The sequence below is a fragment of the Macrotis lagotis genome, chromosome 5 (assembly GCF_037893015.1).
Source record: "Macrotis lagotis isolate mMagLag1 chromosome 5, bilby.v1.9.chrom.fasta, whole genome shotgun sequence".
Taxonomy (NCBI): Eukaryota; Metazoa; Chordata; class Mammalia; order Peramelemorphia; family Peramelidae; genus Macrotis; species Macrotis lagotis.
The window spans coordinates 214,033,837-214,047,800 of record NC_133662.1 but is presented as its reverse complement, the minus strand read 5'-3'; the positions used below and the strand labels follow the sequence as shown (position 1 = coordinate 214,047,800).

The 13,964-nt window shown below is 39.9% G+C and overlaps 1 protein-coding gene and 1 long non-coding RNA gene across 2 annotated transcripts in view; both read left to right on the top strand.

Annotated features, from left to right (window-relative positions):
• LOC141488375 (uncharacterized) overlaps positions 1-1,485 on the top strand; it is a 126,371-nt gene extending 124,886 nt beyond the window's left edge. Inside the window, exon 5 of the long non-coding RNA XR_012468663.1 lies at positions 1,363-1,485. This is a non-coding gene — a long non-coding RNA (uncharacterized LOC141488375). The remainder of the gene's footprint in view (positions 1-1,362) is intronic.
• A 1,281-nt stretch (positions 1,486-2,766) lies between these two features.
• Positions 2,767-11,769, top strand: KCNA10 (potassium voltage-gated channel subfamily A member 10). The gene is made up of 3 exons (XM_074190319.1): positions 2,767-2,903; positions 3,731-3,811; positions 10,079-11,769. Exon 3 carries the CDS (start codon positions 10,137-10,139, stop codon positions 11,676-11,678), a length of 1,542 nt encoding a protein of 513 aa, XP_074046420.1. The 5' UTR covers positions 2,767-2,903; positions 3,731-3,811; positions 10,079-10,136; the 3' UTR covers positions 11,679-11,769.
• Positions 11,770-13,964: the final 2,195 nt, after the last annotated feature.

Sequence of the window (13,964 nt, the reverse complement as noted above, 5' to 3'; positions counted from 1 at the left end):
CTAGCTGTGTGACCCTGGGCAAGTCACTTAACCCCATTGCCTTACCAAAAAATAAGTAAATTTTGAAAAATGAATGACAAACAACAACCACATTACTTTATGGCAGACAGAACAACAACAACCATAAAACTATTGCAATATTGCAGCATGAAGAGATAAGGACTTGCAAAAGGGTGGGGACAGATTCAGAAGAGAGAAGGGGATATATATGAGAAATTTTAAGAAGGTAAAATTGCCAGGTTTTTTGGTAACAGAATGAATATTGGGAGTAAGAGAGAATGAAGAATCAAGGAGGACCACAGCTTATAAATATGGGCTACTGGGAAGATGGTGGTACCCTCAACAGTAATAATGAAGTTTGAAAGAGGGAAAGATTGGAGAAGGGGAAGGAAAGATGAATTTGAGTTTAAGATGTGCATAGGACATCCAGTATAAGATGTCTGAAAGACAGTTGAGAGAGTTAATCAAGAGGTTGGGACTGTGATATAAGCATTCTGATGGTAGAAATATATCATTTTTTATAATTTTGGTATCATGAGTGTCTGACATTATGTCAGACACATAGTAGGTATTCCACAAATGCTTCTTGATTTATTACTGGATTTGAAGTCAAAGAACCCATTCCAAATCTCCCCTCTTCCATTTATTATGTGACCTTGGTGAAATAATCTAACTTTTCTGAGTCACTTTCCTCATCTGTAAAATGGAGATGTTGGACTAGAAATATTCTGAGGTCACTTACAGCTCTAAATCATTGTATGGTACCTATGATCATTTCATGTTTCTAAGAAGTTGGATTTGTTCTTCAGGCTCTGACTTACAGGCTTCTAGATTGAGAGCAGGAAGAGATTTAGAGAGCATTCATTGAAACCCCCCTCCTTTATTTTACAAACAAAGAAAGAGACTCATAATAAAAGTGATTTGCCCATCATCAAATGGAGTAAACAGAGGTACCAGAGTTCAAACCCAGATCCTTTGACCAAATTCGGGGTTCTTCTCATCCTATTCACACTGTCTTAATTTTTCTCTTGATGTGTGCTGGGAAAGTGCCTCTTTAGTGGGGTTCCTGCCTTCAGTCCCTCAGAAATTCCAGAAGAATCAGAAGAATTATTCCCCCTTCCCTCCCATGATGGCTCTTAGGCTTCCTTCACCAGTATACAGTTTATTTGACAAAACCCAATACTTAGCTACTAAGCTTACTCACTTCCTGATGGTTCCAAGGATCCAATCTCCTGGCTCTGCCTTCAGATGACAAAGGCCAAAGAGAACCAGGTCACCAAATTCACCCATGATCCTATTTCCCTGAGAATAGGAAAGTTAGGCAGGAATTCTGATCTAAGGTTACTCATTCTTATTACACAGATGGGGAAACTGAGAAGATGGATTGGAAGGGAGGAAAATGGAGAGAAGCAAAGAATGAAGACTTTTCTAGTCCCTAAACAAGACAGGATCATTGACTGAGGAAGCTTGAAAAAGGAAGCTCAAGAAAGGCTTCCCTTTAGAGAAAGGACCTATGGGGTGGGGGTGGGGGAGTCTATCATTTCTACCTTCACATTATCAGGTATTATAGATTCTGGTTTTACAACATTTCTCATATATGAACTGCTTTCTTTTTACAGATAAGGTAACTAGCCCAAAGTCACATGGCAGTGTCAGAGGGTAAAAATAGAAGCTGTGACCTCAAATCTACTACTCTTTCTGTCTACAAGTGGAAGGATCTTCAAATAAAGACTTGTTATTTGAAGACCTCAGGATCTTTGGAGTGGGAATTGGAAGAGGATCTCTGGGAATGCTCCTGCCCAAAGATTTATCCTTTTTCAAGCCAATGGGGAGGGCAGGGGTTTTAACTTTGCACTTAGAGACAGATGGTGCCTCATCTGTTGCTTGCAGCTATAGTGAAAATTCTGTGAAGTTTAATATCATCTAGAGAAAAAGAAGTTGGGGGAGGGGCATAAAAGCTGGAATTCCTTCAGTTATCAATTTTCCTTCGAGAAGGAGTAGATTCAGGAGTGGAGTGGGAAAGATATAGGGATGTAGATATAAGGGCAAGTTTGAGTATATAGCAGATCAACTTGAAAATCCCAGTTTCCCATTCTAAATATCTATTTTCCCAGGTCACTTTCAATTGCTTTGATGCCCAACTTTTACGTGGCAGAAGCTGATTTCTTTAATTTTGAATGGTAGACAATGAAAGCACAGACTTTTTCATCAGAGGATATGGGTTCAGATCCTTCACCTGCAAACTGTCTGCATGACCTTGGGCAAATCATTTCAACTCCATGGAGGTCTCAGTTTTTTTCATCTTTAAAATGAGGGTGTTGGACTAAAATAGGGGTTTTATCTCAAGGTTCAGGAATCTGTTTTTTAAGACATTCTGATAACTGTATTTGAATGCTATTTATTTCCTTTACAATTCTATATGTTTTATTTTATGCATTTAAAAACATAATTCTGAGAAGGGTTCATAGGTTTTTATCCAGACTTCCAAAGAGGTCCATCCATGACATACAAAAAAAAAAGGTTAAGGAGTCTAGACTAATTAGACTGAGAGGTATCTCTCAGCTTCAGTTCCTTGCCTTCCTAAACAAAAAATAGCCAATTTCTCCCAAATAGGTCAGTGTTGATGTTGCTTTTTTTAGTATGGTAATTTTGTGTAATAATTTTCAGTGTACATCCACATAAATTCCTATGATTTTATTTTTTTTATTTCAAAGAGGTCTCATTTTAGAAATATTTTTGTTATTCAGAGATGGCCTATATTTGAGCCAAAATGTGATCTATTTTGTAACAAGTAACTTTAGAATAACTTTATCTCTTTCAAAGCAGGTTGCTTGGTGAAGCAGGAAGCTGACTTTGGAGTAAGAAGGTCTCAGTTCAAAGCCTGGCCCTGCTACATCTCACTTGTGAGAGCCTAGACAAGTCACTTCACCCTCCTTATCTGTAAAATGAAAGAATGAAGTAAATTCTAAAGTCTCTTGTAGTTCTAAAGCTATGGAAGTGAAATACAAGATCTTATCATCAGGATATTTTTGGGTCCCACATCCCAGTTGAAAAGGGTCCTCCCACAAATCATTCTGTTCTGTTGTCTGTCTAGGGGTATGACTAGCTATTCAGAGCTCTCTTAGAGACCAATATGGGAATGTCCAACATTGACCTTCCTAGTGGTTCTACAAAGTTCTAGTATCACAAAACTTGCCCAAAGCAGCACAAGAGGCTTTCTCAAATCACCTTTTTAACTTGAATTAAGTTGAGAAAGGAAGAGAACTCAAACCTTGAGCAAAAAGTCTGTGAAGGGGAAACAAAGAGACTAGACTAGTGAGGTAGCAGCTGAGGAGGCTGACAGTTAAAAAAGGGAATAGGAGTGGGCCAGGCCAAGGAAGAGCTCTCCTAGTGTATGGACACCTGAGATGGAGGAATGAAAAGGATGGTTCCATCTGATGGTTTTGTGTCTTGCCTTTGCCCCATTTGTCTTTCGAAGCCTACCTGGAAAAAGGGGAGATAGCCATTCCCCAAACACCACCCCCACACCTTTTAGGGCATCCAGTCACTCTCAATTTGTTGTTCTTCCTTCCCCCCTGAAGTCCCAGGGGAAGATAATGAAAACTGAGTACATGGGCAAGAACCAGAGAATCTGACAGCAGCCATACATCATATAAATCCTTAGCAAAGACTTTTTGGTGATTGTGATAACAGTTACTTCAGTTTTATTGATCACTGCTGTCCTCATTAGCTCTGTTCCAGCCTAATCCATTCCAGGAAGGGATAGAAGACTATAAACACTAAACAAAGGTTCCAAAGACTACATAAAAAGGTACTTTTCTGAAGTCCAACTTCCCCTCCCAGATGGCCCACCATGTCCTCATTTCTCTTACCTGTAGCCCCACTTAAGGCAGACACTCTTAAAAGGACACAACCAAATCGTCTCTGATTGACCCTACTCCCATTGGCAGACTCTCTTCTATACATTCTTCCTCATGTCAGGCAACAGCTTCAAGGCTCTTTACCCTTTGAGGATGTGCACTTTGTAGGAGATGACAATTTCCCAAGTGAGCAGTCTAGGGGGCTAAAATTGGCTTCTAAATTTTTTTCCATAAAATATTAATTCAAAGAGTTATTTTAAAAGAATGAATCATAGACAGAGAAATAAAAATCCCACAATGATAGAAATAGAAGGATTTGTTTATTTGTTTTTCTATTTTCCCCATAAAACAGCCTAAACATCTAATACGAAAGTAAATGGAAATCTCCAATGGACTCAAGTTCTTCCAACAGTTAACTCTTCAAAGACTATCTTAGTAAAAGCAGGTGACTTTGATGTAATTCAAAAGGGCATTATACAGATCCTTTTATTTGATTCTCCCAATAGTACTGTGGTTAACATCCCATTCCCAGATCCCATTTCACAAATAAGGATACAGAGGCTAGGAGAAGAAAAAAGGAAATAAGCAGTTATTAAACACCTAATACATGTAAAGCTAAATGCTTTACAAAGATTATATCATTTGAGCTTCATGACAATCTGGGAATTATTATTCCATTTTATGGTTGAGGAAACTGAGGCAGACAGAAATCAAATGACTTGCCTAGGGTCATTTACTGGAGGTTGAATTTGAACTCATCTTCCTGAGGGCTGTATCCAACCTTGCTACTTAGAGAAAAGTGAGGTACCCAGAGTCAAATAGCCAGGAAATGGCTTGAATAGTCAGCAAAGACTTCTGAATAATCCCAGGATGATGGGGCAGCTAGCTAGGTTGCACAGAGAATAAAGTACCAGCCCTCGAGTCAGGAGGATCTGAATTCAAATGTGGCCTCAGATACTTAATAATTACCTAGTTGTGTAACCTTGGGCAAGTTACTTAACCCCATTTCCTCAGAAAAAACCCTAATAATCTCAGGATGATAAGTGTACAACTAGAAAAGATCAGAGGGTTTTATGTTCTCCAGTGTCCTTATTTCACTAAGAGGAAGTATGGTGTTATGGTTAGAGAACTGATGAGGAAACGGAGATCAAATCCTATTGATGAGGACAGATATCAGCCATGTGACCCTGGGACAGTTATCAAACTTCTCAATAGAATCAAAATCAAAACAGAAATGCAGGTCAGCAAACTGTACTTAAGGTTCCATTCTGGCTATGTGTAACCACATAGTGTTTCCTTTTTATTATTTTATTTATTTTGTTGTACTTAAATCTGCTTCGATCATAAATGGGAGTGTTTGGGGACATTTGATATTTATGCTCTAAGCCACTCTCTAGAAGTAAAAGTTGAATTAAGACTAATTGGAATGGACAGAGGGAGTTCCTTCATCTGAAGGATTCCTTTACCAATGATATTACAGCTTTAGTCCCTGGCTTGAAGTATACTGATAAGGAAATTGAGATTGATGGAGGTCATGGCTTACCCAAGTTACAGGGGTGACAAGTGCAAGGACTGGAACTCACTCTCTAACTCCATTTTCACTGAACTACACTATCAAAGATGGAAAGGATGTAGACAAAAAGGGAAGGAGTATAACATTACAAGACAAGCAGATAGTAAGGGCAAAAGGCTAGAATGGGGAAGAAGGGTGCTTCTATAAGGAACAGTCCAGGAGACTGAACTGGATACAGAGGAGTAGTTAAGGGGCACTTGAGTGACAGAGTGATTAGAGTGGCAGTTTGTGTACAAAAGATTCATCTTCCTGAATTCAAATCTGACCCTAGACCCATTCTAGTTATATGACCTTGGACAAATCACATAAACCCATTTGCCTCAGTTTCCTCATCTGTAAAATGAACTGGAAAAGAAAAAGGTATACTCTAGTATCTTTGCCGAGAGAACCCCAAACAGGGTCACCAAGAGTAACTGAAGAAAAGCAGGAATAGACCCACCTTTAAGCAGTTTTTCTGTGAGGAGAAGAAGAGCCAAGATATAAAAACAGCTTCTCTAAAAATCAGAACAGAGATGAATATGGAAATGTTTTACATGATTGCACATATATAACCTATATCAAATTGCTTACCATTTTAGGAAGAGAGAAGGAGAAAATTTTGGAACTCAAAATTTTGTAAAAATGAATATATAATTGCAAATACTATTAAAAATAAAATAAAATAAGGATCAAAACAGAGTTTAAAGTGGAGAAGAGGAGTAAAAGTGGCATGGTTTTCACATTGGCTCCCATCCCTCCCCACAGAGGCTTGGACTTATTTAGCATCCTTTCTTATATTTTTATAACAATCTAGCACTTTGTACAAATATGATTTCCACCCACAATAAGGAAAGTGAGAAGCTGGTTACTGAGGGTTTGTGCTCTGATTCAGACCACCCTCACCCCCTCAAACACCACTTGCCTATCTTCCAATTTGGCTTTGGAGGTTAGTATAGGGAAAGTGGATGATTTAGGAAGCCTAGAAGCTCTGGTTTGTCTTTTTGTAGTTAGAATCAAAAGAGATAGTGGACCTAAAAGACCCTTTGAAAACTATCAGGTATTTTACAAAAGTAAGACGTTTTTATTATCTGTTAAATGGTTCCCAATTACAAGTCAAACTAGGGTGCGGCCAGTGGGACTAGACACTGTGGGGTGTTCCGAGTTTCAGGATTTAAGTGAGGCTGAGCTAGAGCTTGGGAAGTTAGTTATCTAGGCCATGCAGTTCTTCTCTAGGCTAGAGAATACTCAGGCTAAAATGATTTACTCCTTGCCTCCCTTTTTGGTTAAGGAAGGGTAGCATAAATACAATCACTCCTAGAAAATCTCGGACTTTCGGGAGATCCGCTTGACATCTGAGCAAAGGATGGTTTGAAGTGAGGGAGAGACTTGTGGCAGAGGAGTCCAACACGTTTCCCCGACTGCACGCCATCGGCCCGTAGTCCTCCCGAACCACATTAAAATCTAATTGAATTAAAATATAAAGAGTAGGGAAAGGTGGGGCAGAGGTAGGCTAGATTCCTGCTGGGTAGCTCTGGCCAAAGCATTTCTGCTCTGCGTAAACCTTTTGTTTGTAAAATAGCGATGCAGCTGGCAGGTCCTCACTCGGCTGGGCTAGGGGAAAGTAATTTGGAAATCCTTTAAGGGTCTAAGAAAGGCAGAGGAGTTTAGCGGGGGGCTAGAGCGAAGCTGTCCCGAGTGCTAGTCCTGCTTCCGATGCCTATTAGTTGCACAACCTTAGATCAATTAAACTCTGTCACAAAGTGCAGATATACATTGGTGGGAAAAGTTGTCTCTCTGTATTCCGCCCCTCGGCCCCTCCTCAACTCAGTACTTCTGATCCTAAACAGAGAGAGAGAGAGAGAGAGAGAGAGAGAGAGAGAGAGAGAGAGAGAGAGAGAGTTACAGAGACAGAGAGAGACCGTGTCAGAGAGACAGACACAGAGAAACATAGAGACAGAGAGACAGAGACAGAAAGAAACAGCACGGAGAGGAAGCAATGGAAGAGAAGAAAACGGAGAGAGGGAGAGACAGAGACAGAGACAGAGAGACAGAGAAGACAGAGAGAGAGACAGAGACAGGAAAAATGAAAGGGAGGAAAGGGAGGAAAGACAGAGAGAGTCAGAGAGAAATAGTCAGAAAAAAACGGAGACAAAAGTGAAATAGAAAGGGGGGGAGATAGAGTCAGCCAGGGAGGAAGAGGAGAAGCAAGAGGAGAAGGAAGAAGAGGAAAAGGAGGAAGAAGGAGGAAGGAAGAGGAGGAGAAAAGAGGAGGGGGAGACTGAGATGAACTATAACATATAACTATAACATATTAGCTGCTGTCATTATTCACTATCATAGAGGATGATCTCTGTGCCTCTGACTCCATCTCCCTCCCATGAGGCAACATGACAAAGTACAGACTGAGCCAGCCAGTTTCATACTGCGAAGACATGGGCTCAGGTATGACCTCTGACACACGCTGGTTATACAATCCTAGGGCAAATCATCATTCTCTAAGATTGAAATTTTCTGAGAAGGGGAAGTCCTTACAAAAGAAAGAGGAAATCTCTACTAGAAGTTCCTTGTTGCATCAAGGATCCATCCCTATTATTAGGGAGCCAGTGTGCCCAGAGTACTGGGGACAATTCCAAGGTCAACCAGTCAAGAAACATTTGCTAACAATAGCTACTATTTGTTAGAGGAGTTACTCTGAACCAGAAAGACATGCTAAGAACTTTATAAATATTATCTCATTTAATCTTCATAACAGTCCTATGACTTAGGTGCTATTATTGTCATCCTCATTTCATATATGAAGAAACTGAGGAAAATAGAGGTTAAGTGCCCAGGGTCATGCAGTTAATAAGTGTCTGAGGCCAAACTTAAATTCAGGTCTTTCTGACTCCAGACTGGGTTCTCTATCCACTGAGCCACTTAGTTGTCTTAAGGGTTTAATTAGTATGGGTCAGACACTACTGGAAATTTATAGAAAGGGAAAACCCTAAACCAAAACAAAAGCAGTTCTCCCTCTAGAGGAACTAAGAATCCATTAGGAGAGACAACATAAAGATAGCTGCTTACAAACAATCAAGAAACAGGACAAACTGGAAATAATCAACAGAGGGAAGACACCATAATTAAAAGGATTGAAAAAGACTTACTGTAGAAAATGAGATTTGAGCAGGGACTTGAAGCAAGCCTGGGAAACTGAGCAATGAGGATGAGGAGGGAGGATGTTCATTCTCCACAAGGAGGACAGACTCTGAAAATTCCCAGGGTCTGGTCTTCTTTGAGTTATATATTTTATCCTAGAAGTGACAGGGAACCAATGGAGTTTTGTGAGTGGGTTGCTAAACAAACTTTTTGTTAAAGGCAAACTATGCCACAATTCCTGAAGGGAGCTAGACATAAAGTCTAGATAAGACACAATTCCTGGGGCACCTGGGTCATGCAGTGAATAGAGCACCATCCCTGGAGTCAGGAGTATCTGAGTTCAAATCCAACCTCAGACACAATACTTTAGCTGTGTGACCTTGGGCAAGTCACTTAATTCCATTGCCTTACAAAAACAAACAAAAAAACTTGAAACTGATGTGGAGATTTAATTGGCTCTTAATTGGTCTCCAGCTGATAGACATGTAATCCATCTCTAGGCCTATACTGGATGCTTTTCTTTCTTGCTAGGATCTGTCAAAGCTTGGGCACTGCTGGCATCACCTTGAAGAACTCAGAGTCTGATTCACACTCTATTGAGGAACCAGAGTAATATTAATGATAACTAGCATTTTTAGAGCCCTTTAAAACCCAGAAAGTACTTCAAAAGAGCCTATAAACTCTTTCAAAGTAGAAGGTATTTCATTTTTTTAAACTGATATCCTCATCACCTAGCCCAGGCACTGGAACATAATAGAAGCTTAATAATTGATTGTCTCATTTGAGCCTTAAACAAACTAGTGGGCTAAGTATTATGGATAGCCTAATCTGAATTTTATGGATGAGAACAGCAGAGCCTCAGAAAGATTCAGTGTCAATTGGTAACATGTCAAAGGTAGATTTCAAGACCAGATTTACCTGTCTCTGAATCCAGCACTCCATCACATAGTATTTAAGGTGGTCTATCTATCCTAAATCATGTTGAATGGGCTGTACTGCAATGAAATTGCTTATATCATTATATAATGATAAGGTGATCAGATCCATGAAACCTGGGGCTATGTCTCCTCCAATCTTTTCATTGTTCCTAATATGTAGGATGGTGATTTGTTTGATTAATAGGAGTTTGATAAATATTTTAAATGAGTGAACAAATATATCTTAAATGAAATAATGGCCTTTATGACCAACCTGTATAAAGGCTTCTTAATAGCTTATTGCCAGGAAACGATTACTCCCAAGATGACTTCAGCCCATCACCCTGAATCTCTCTAGGCAATTTTCTCAGTTGGTCAATGTATATCCATGAAGTACAAACTGATTTTAGTACTGGTCTGAGTAAACATAATTATAAGGTAGTCTATTGCTATCCAAATAATCATGTCATATATTCTAAAGTCCAAGGAAAATAATTTTTGACTTGTCCATTAGCATGAATTATCCATGCTGTTTGACCCCTTCCATAAAACATGGATAACAGAGAGCAAGTCATTTTCTTCAGAGCCCTTTCCCTTCCCTTCTCTCTCCTCAGGTTATCAGGAAGCAAGACAGGCTGAGATCCTCCATGCTTCTCCTGTGACTTTCACAGAATGGATGTGTCTGGTTGGAAGGAGATGGAGGTGGCTTTAGTTAATTTTGATAATTCTGATGAAGTCCTAGAAGAGCCTGGTCATCCCATTGACTTTGACCTTGATAGTTTAAAAGGTCGTCCAAGTTGCAGTAGCAGTCTCCTCTCTAACTTGAGGGTACTTGTTAATGATGGCACCAACCATGAAACTGTCTTCTCCAAACTCCCAGGAGTCTACAGTGATCCACAGGGACCTGAGTCAGTGGCCATGAATGAGGGCAACCAGAGGGTAATCATCAACATTGCAGGCTTGAGATTTGAAACCCAACTCAAGACCCTAGACCAATTCCCTGAAACCCTCTTAGGTGACCGGGAAAAAAGGATGCAATTTTTCGATTCCATGAGGAATGAGTATTTTTTTGACCGGAATCGGCCCAGCTTTGATGGGATCCTTTATTATTACCAATCAGGTGGGAAGATCCGGCGCCCAGCCAATATCCCCATTGATGTCTTTGCTGATGAAATTTCCTTCTATGAATTGGGTATGGAAGCCATGGACCAGTTTCGAGAGGATGAGGGCTTCATTAAAGACCCTGACCCAGAGCTCCCCAAGAATGATATCTACAGGCAGTTCTGGCTGCTCTTTGAATATCCTGAGAGTTCAAATGCTGCTCGGGGTGTGGCTGTGGTATCCGTCCTGGTTGTGGTCATTTCCATCACCATCTTCTGTTTAGAGACACTGCCTGAGTTCCGGGAAGAAAGAGAGTTAAAGGTTGTAAGGGATCCCAGCCTCAACTTGAGCAAGACAGTCCTTTCCCATACTATGTTCACTGACCCCTTCTTCATGGTGGAATCAACCTGCATCATATGGTTTACTTTTGAGTTAGTGCTTCGGTTTATGGTCTGCCCCAGTAAAACTCGCTTCTTCAAAAATATCATGAATATCATTGACATCATCTCCATCATCCCCTATTTTGTGACTCTCATCACAGAACTGGTACAGGAGACAGAGCCCAGCGCCCAACAAAACATGTCCTTGGCCATCCTGAGAATCATCCGACTTGTACGGGTCTTCCGCATCTTCAAACTCTCCCGCCATTCCAAAGGGCTCCAGATCCTGGGGCAGACCTTGAAGGCCTCCATGAGGGAGTTGGGGCTACTCATCTTCTTCCTCTTCATTGGGGTCATCATTTTCTCCAGTGCTATCTACTTTGCAGAGGTGGATGAGCCAGAATCCCACTTTTCCAGTATCCCTGATGGTTTCTGGTGGGCAGTGGTCACCATGACCACTGTGGGCTATGGGGACATGTGTCCAACCACACCAGGAGGGAAGATCGTAGGGACCCTCTGTGCTATTGCCGGAGTCCTCACCATTGCCCTTCCTGTGCCTGTCATTGTCTCCAATTTCAACTATTTCTATCACCGAGAGACAGAGAATGAAGAGAAACAGAGCATTCCAGGGGAAACAGACAAACTTCTTGCTAGTGTGATCTCAGGGATGGGTAGCACAAACACCCTGAGTAAAACAAATGGTGGTTGTTCTGGGGAAAAATCCAGGAAATGAGTAGATTCAAGAGATCCCATTCCCATTTCCTCTCCAAGGACTTATTTCCTATAACCATTTGTCCAATTCTGGCTCACTGAGGCTGTTTCAATAAAACCATCAATTTTTCCCCTCATGCTAATTTTTTGTCATTTTCCTTTCTTAACCCAGTATTGGGAGTATTTGTCTTCCTTTCCTGGGAACTTGATGATTTGGGTCATTCTCTGGGAAATAAAAAACACATTCAATAGTTCAGGTGGTTGGGGCTCTGAGACTATTAAATTATTATTGTTACTATTATTAATAGCCAGCATTTATATAATATTGCCTATGTCCCAGGCACTGTACTAAGCAATTTATAAATATTTTCTCATTTGATCCTCACAGAAACCTGGGAAGTTAGGTTCTATTATTATTTCCATTTTATAGTTTAGTAAACTAAGGCAGCTGAAGGTCAAATGACATGCTTAAGGGTCATACAGATCATAAGTGTCTGAGGTCAGATCTGAATTTTAGTCTTCTTAATTTCAGTTTCAAGACTATTATTGAACTAGCTATTTGCAACCAGCACATAGTCTCTCCATAGTGGTGAGTTCTTGGTTCAAGCCATAAAGTACCGAAGCATAATGATAAATGCTTCTTTTTATCCTTCAAAAAGTCCTTTCACGTCCCATCAACTCTTCTGACCCTCAAAATGTAGGTTAACAGCAACCATTAGCCTCACTGTGCAGATGAGGAAACTAAGAAATCGAGTTTTCTAGATTGTCAATTTAATTTGAATGTGGTTTAATCCAATTTAATTCAATTCCACAAATATATAAACACCTACCATGTGCACTAAAGATACAAGGCACTAAAGATATAAGGACAAAATAAAACATAGTCCCTGTCCTTCCTCAAAGTGTTTACATTCCAGGGGGCAACTAGGTGGCACAGTAGATAAAGTACCAGCCCTGGAGTCAGGAGTACCTGAGTTCAAATCCAGCCTCAGACACTTAATAATTACCTAGCTGTGTGGCCTTGGGCAAGCCACTTAACCCCATTTGCCTTACAAAAACCTAAAAAAAAGAAAAGAGTAGTTTACATTCCACTGGAAAATGAGACCATGAGTATGTATAGTATATATGAACACAAGTAATTTTACTAGGTAGAGTGAAATGGAGATGAAGGTGAGAATCAGAAAAAATGTTCTTTGAAAATTTGAGAAGGAAAAAATTCCTATGAGGAGGCTTAGGGAAGCCTTCACAAAAGAGATGGAACAGGAGTTGAGCCTAGAGAGAAGTGGTTTAACAGCTGAAGGGACAAAAGAGTGAACTCTAGGTAAAGAGAATGATATATGGAGATGTCCAGAGGTGAATGGAAGCATGTCAAGGCGAGATCCCATGTTATACAGAAGGCAGAATATGGTAAAGTGTGTTATAAAGCCAGTAGGTGAGGTTGGAGCAACATTGGAGATTAGAGGCATAATAGGGGAGACCTTAAAGTATTTATATATCTATGGATCTTAACTCCAGTTCTGTGAACCTAAACTATTTTTATATCAAGATTTCGGGGTGGCTAGGTGGCGCAGTGGATAAAGCACTGGCCCTGGAGTCAGGAGTACCTGGGTTCAAATCCAGCCTCAGACACTTAATAATTACCTAGCTGTGTGGCCTTGGGCAAGCCACTTAACCCCATTGCCTTGCAAAAAAAAAAAAAATCTAAAAATAAATAAATAAATAAATAGATAGATAGATAAATGAATGAATAAATTATATCAAGATTTCCATAGAATTGGTTTCCTTTGTAATCCTACATGTTTTATTGTATACATGTAAAAACATTCTTCTGAGAAGTCCATGGGATTCACCAGACTGAAGAAGAGTGCATGTCACAAGAGATGAAAACATACCTCTGTGAGAAGCCTTAAAGGTTATGAGCATCATAAATTAAAAAGAAAAAAACTTTTGGCAAATATTTGAAAGATAGATTAGAAATACTTTTGTGATGATTTAGCCTTTTTTGTGTCAGGGTCCCCTTTGGGCAGTCTGTCTGGTGAAGCCTATGGACCCCTTCTCAGATATGTTGTTAAATTGTATAAAGTAAAATTCACAGGGAATCAATTATATTAAAACACAGCTATTAATTTTTTTAAGTTCATAGACCCCAGGTTAAGATCTTCTGATTAGACGTTAGTGAAAATAAAAAGCATTTTTTTTTTACCATTCAAGTTTACAACCCCTTTGAAATACATGCAGTGCATGGACCCCAAATTAAAAACTCTTAATCTAGTCCATCCTCTTCAATTGATTGGTGAGAAAAAATGGA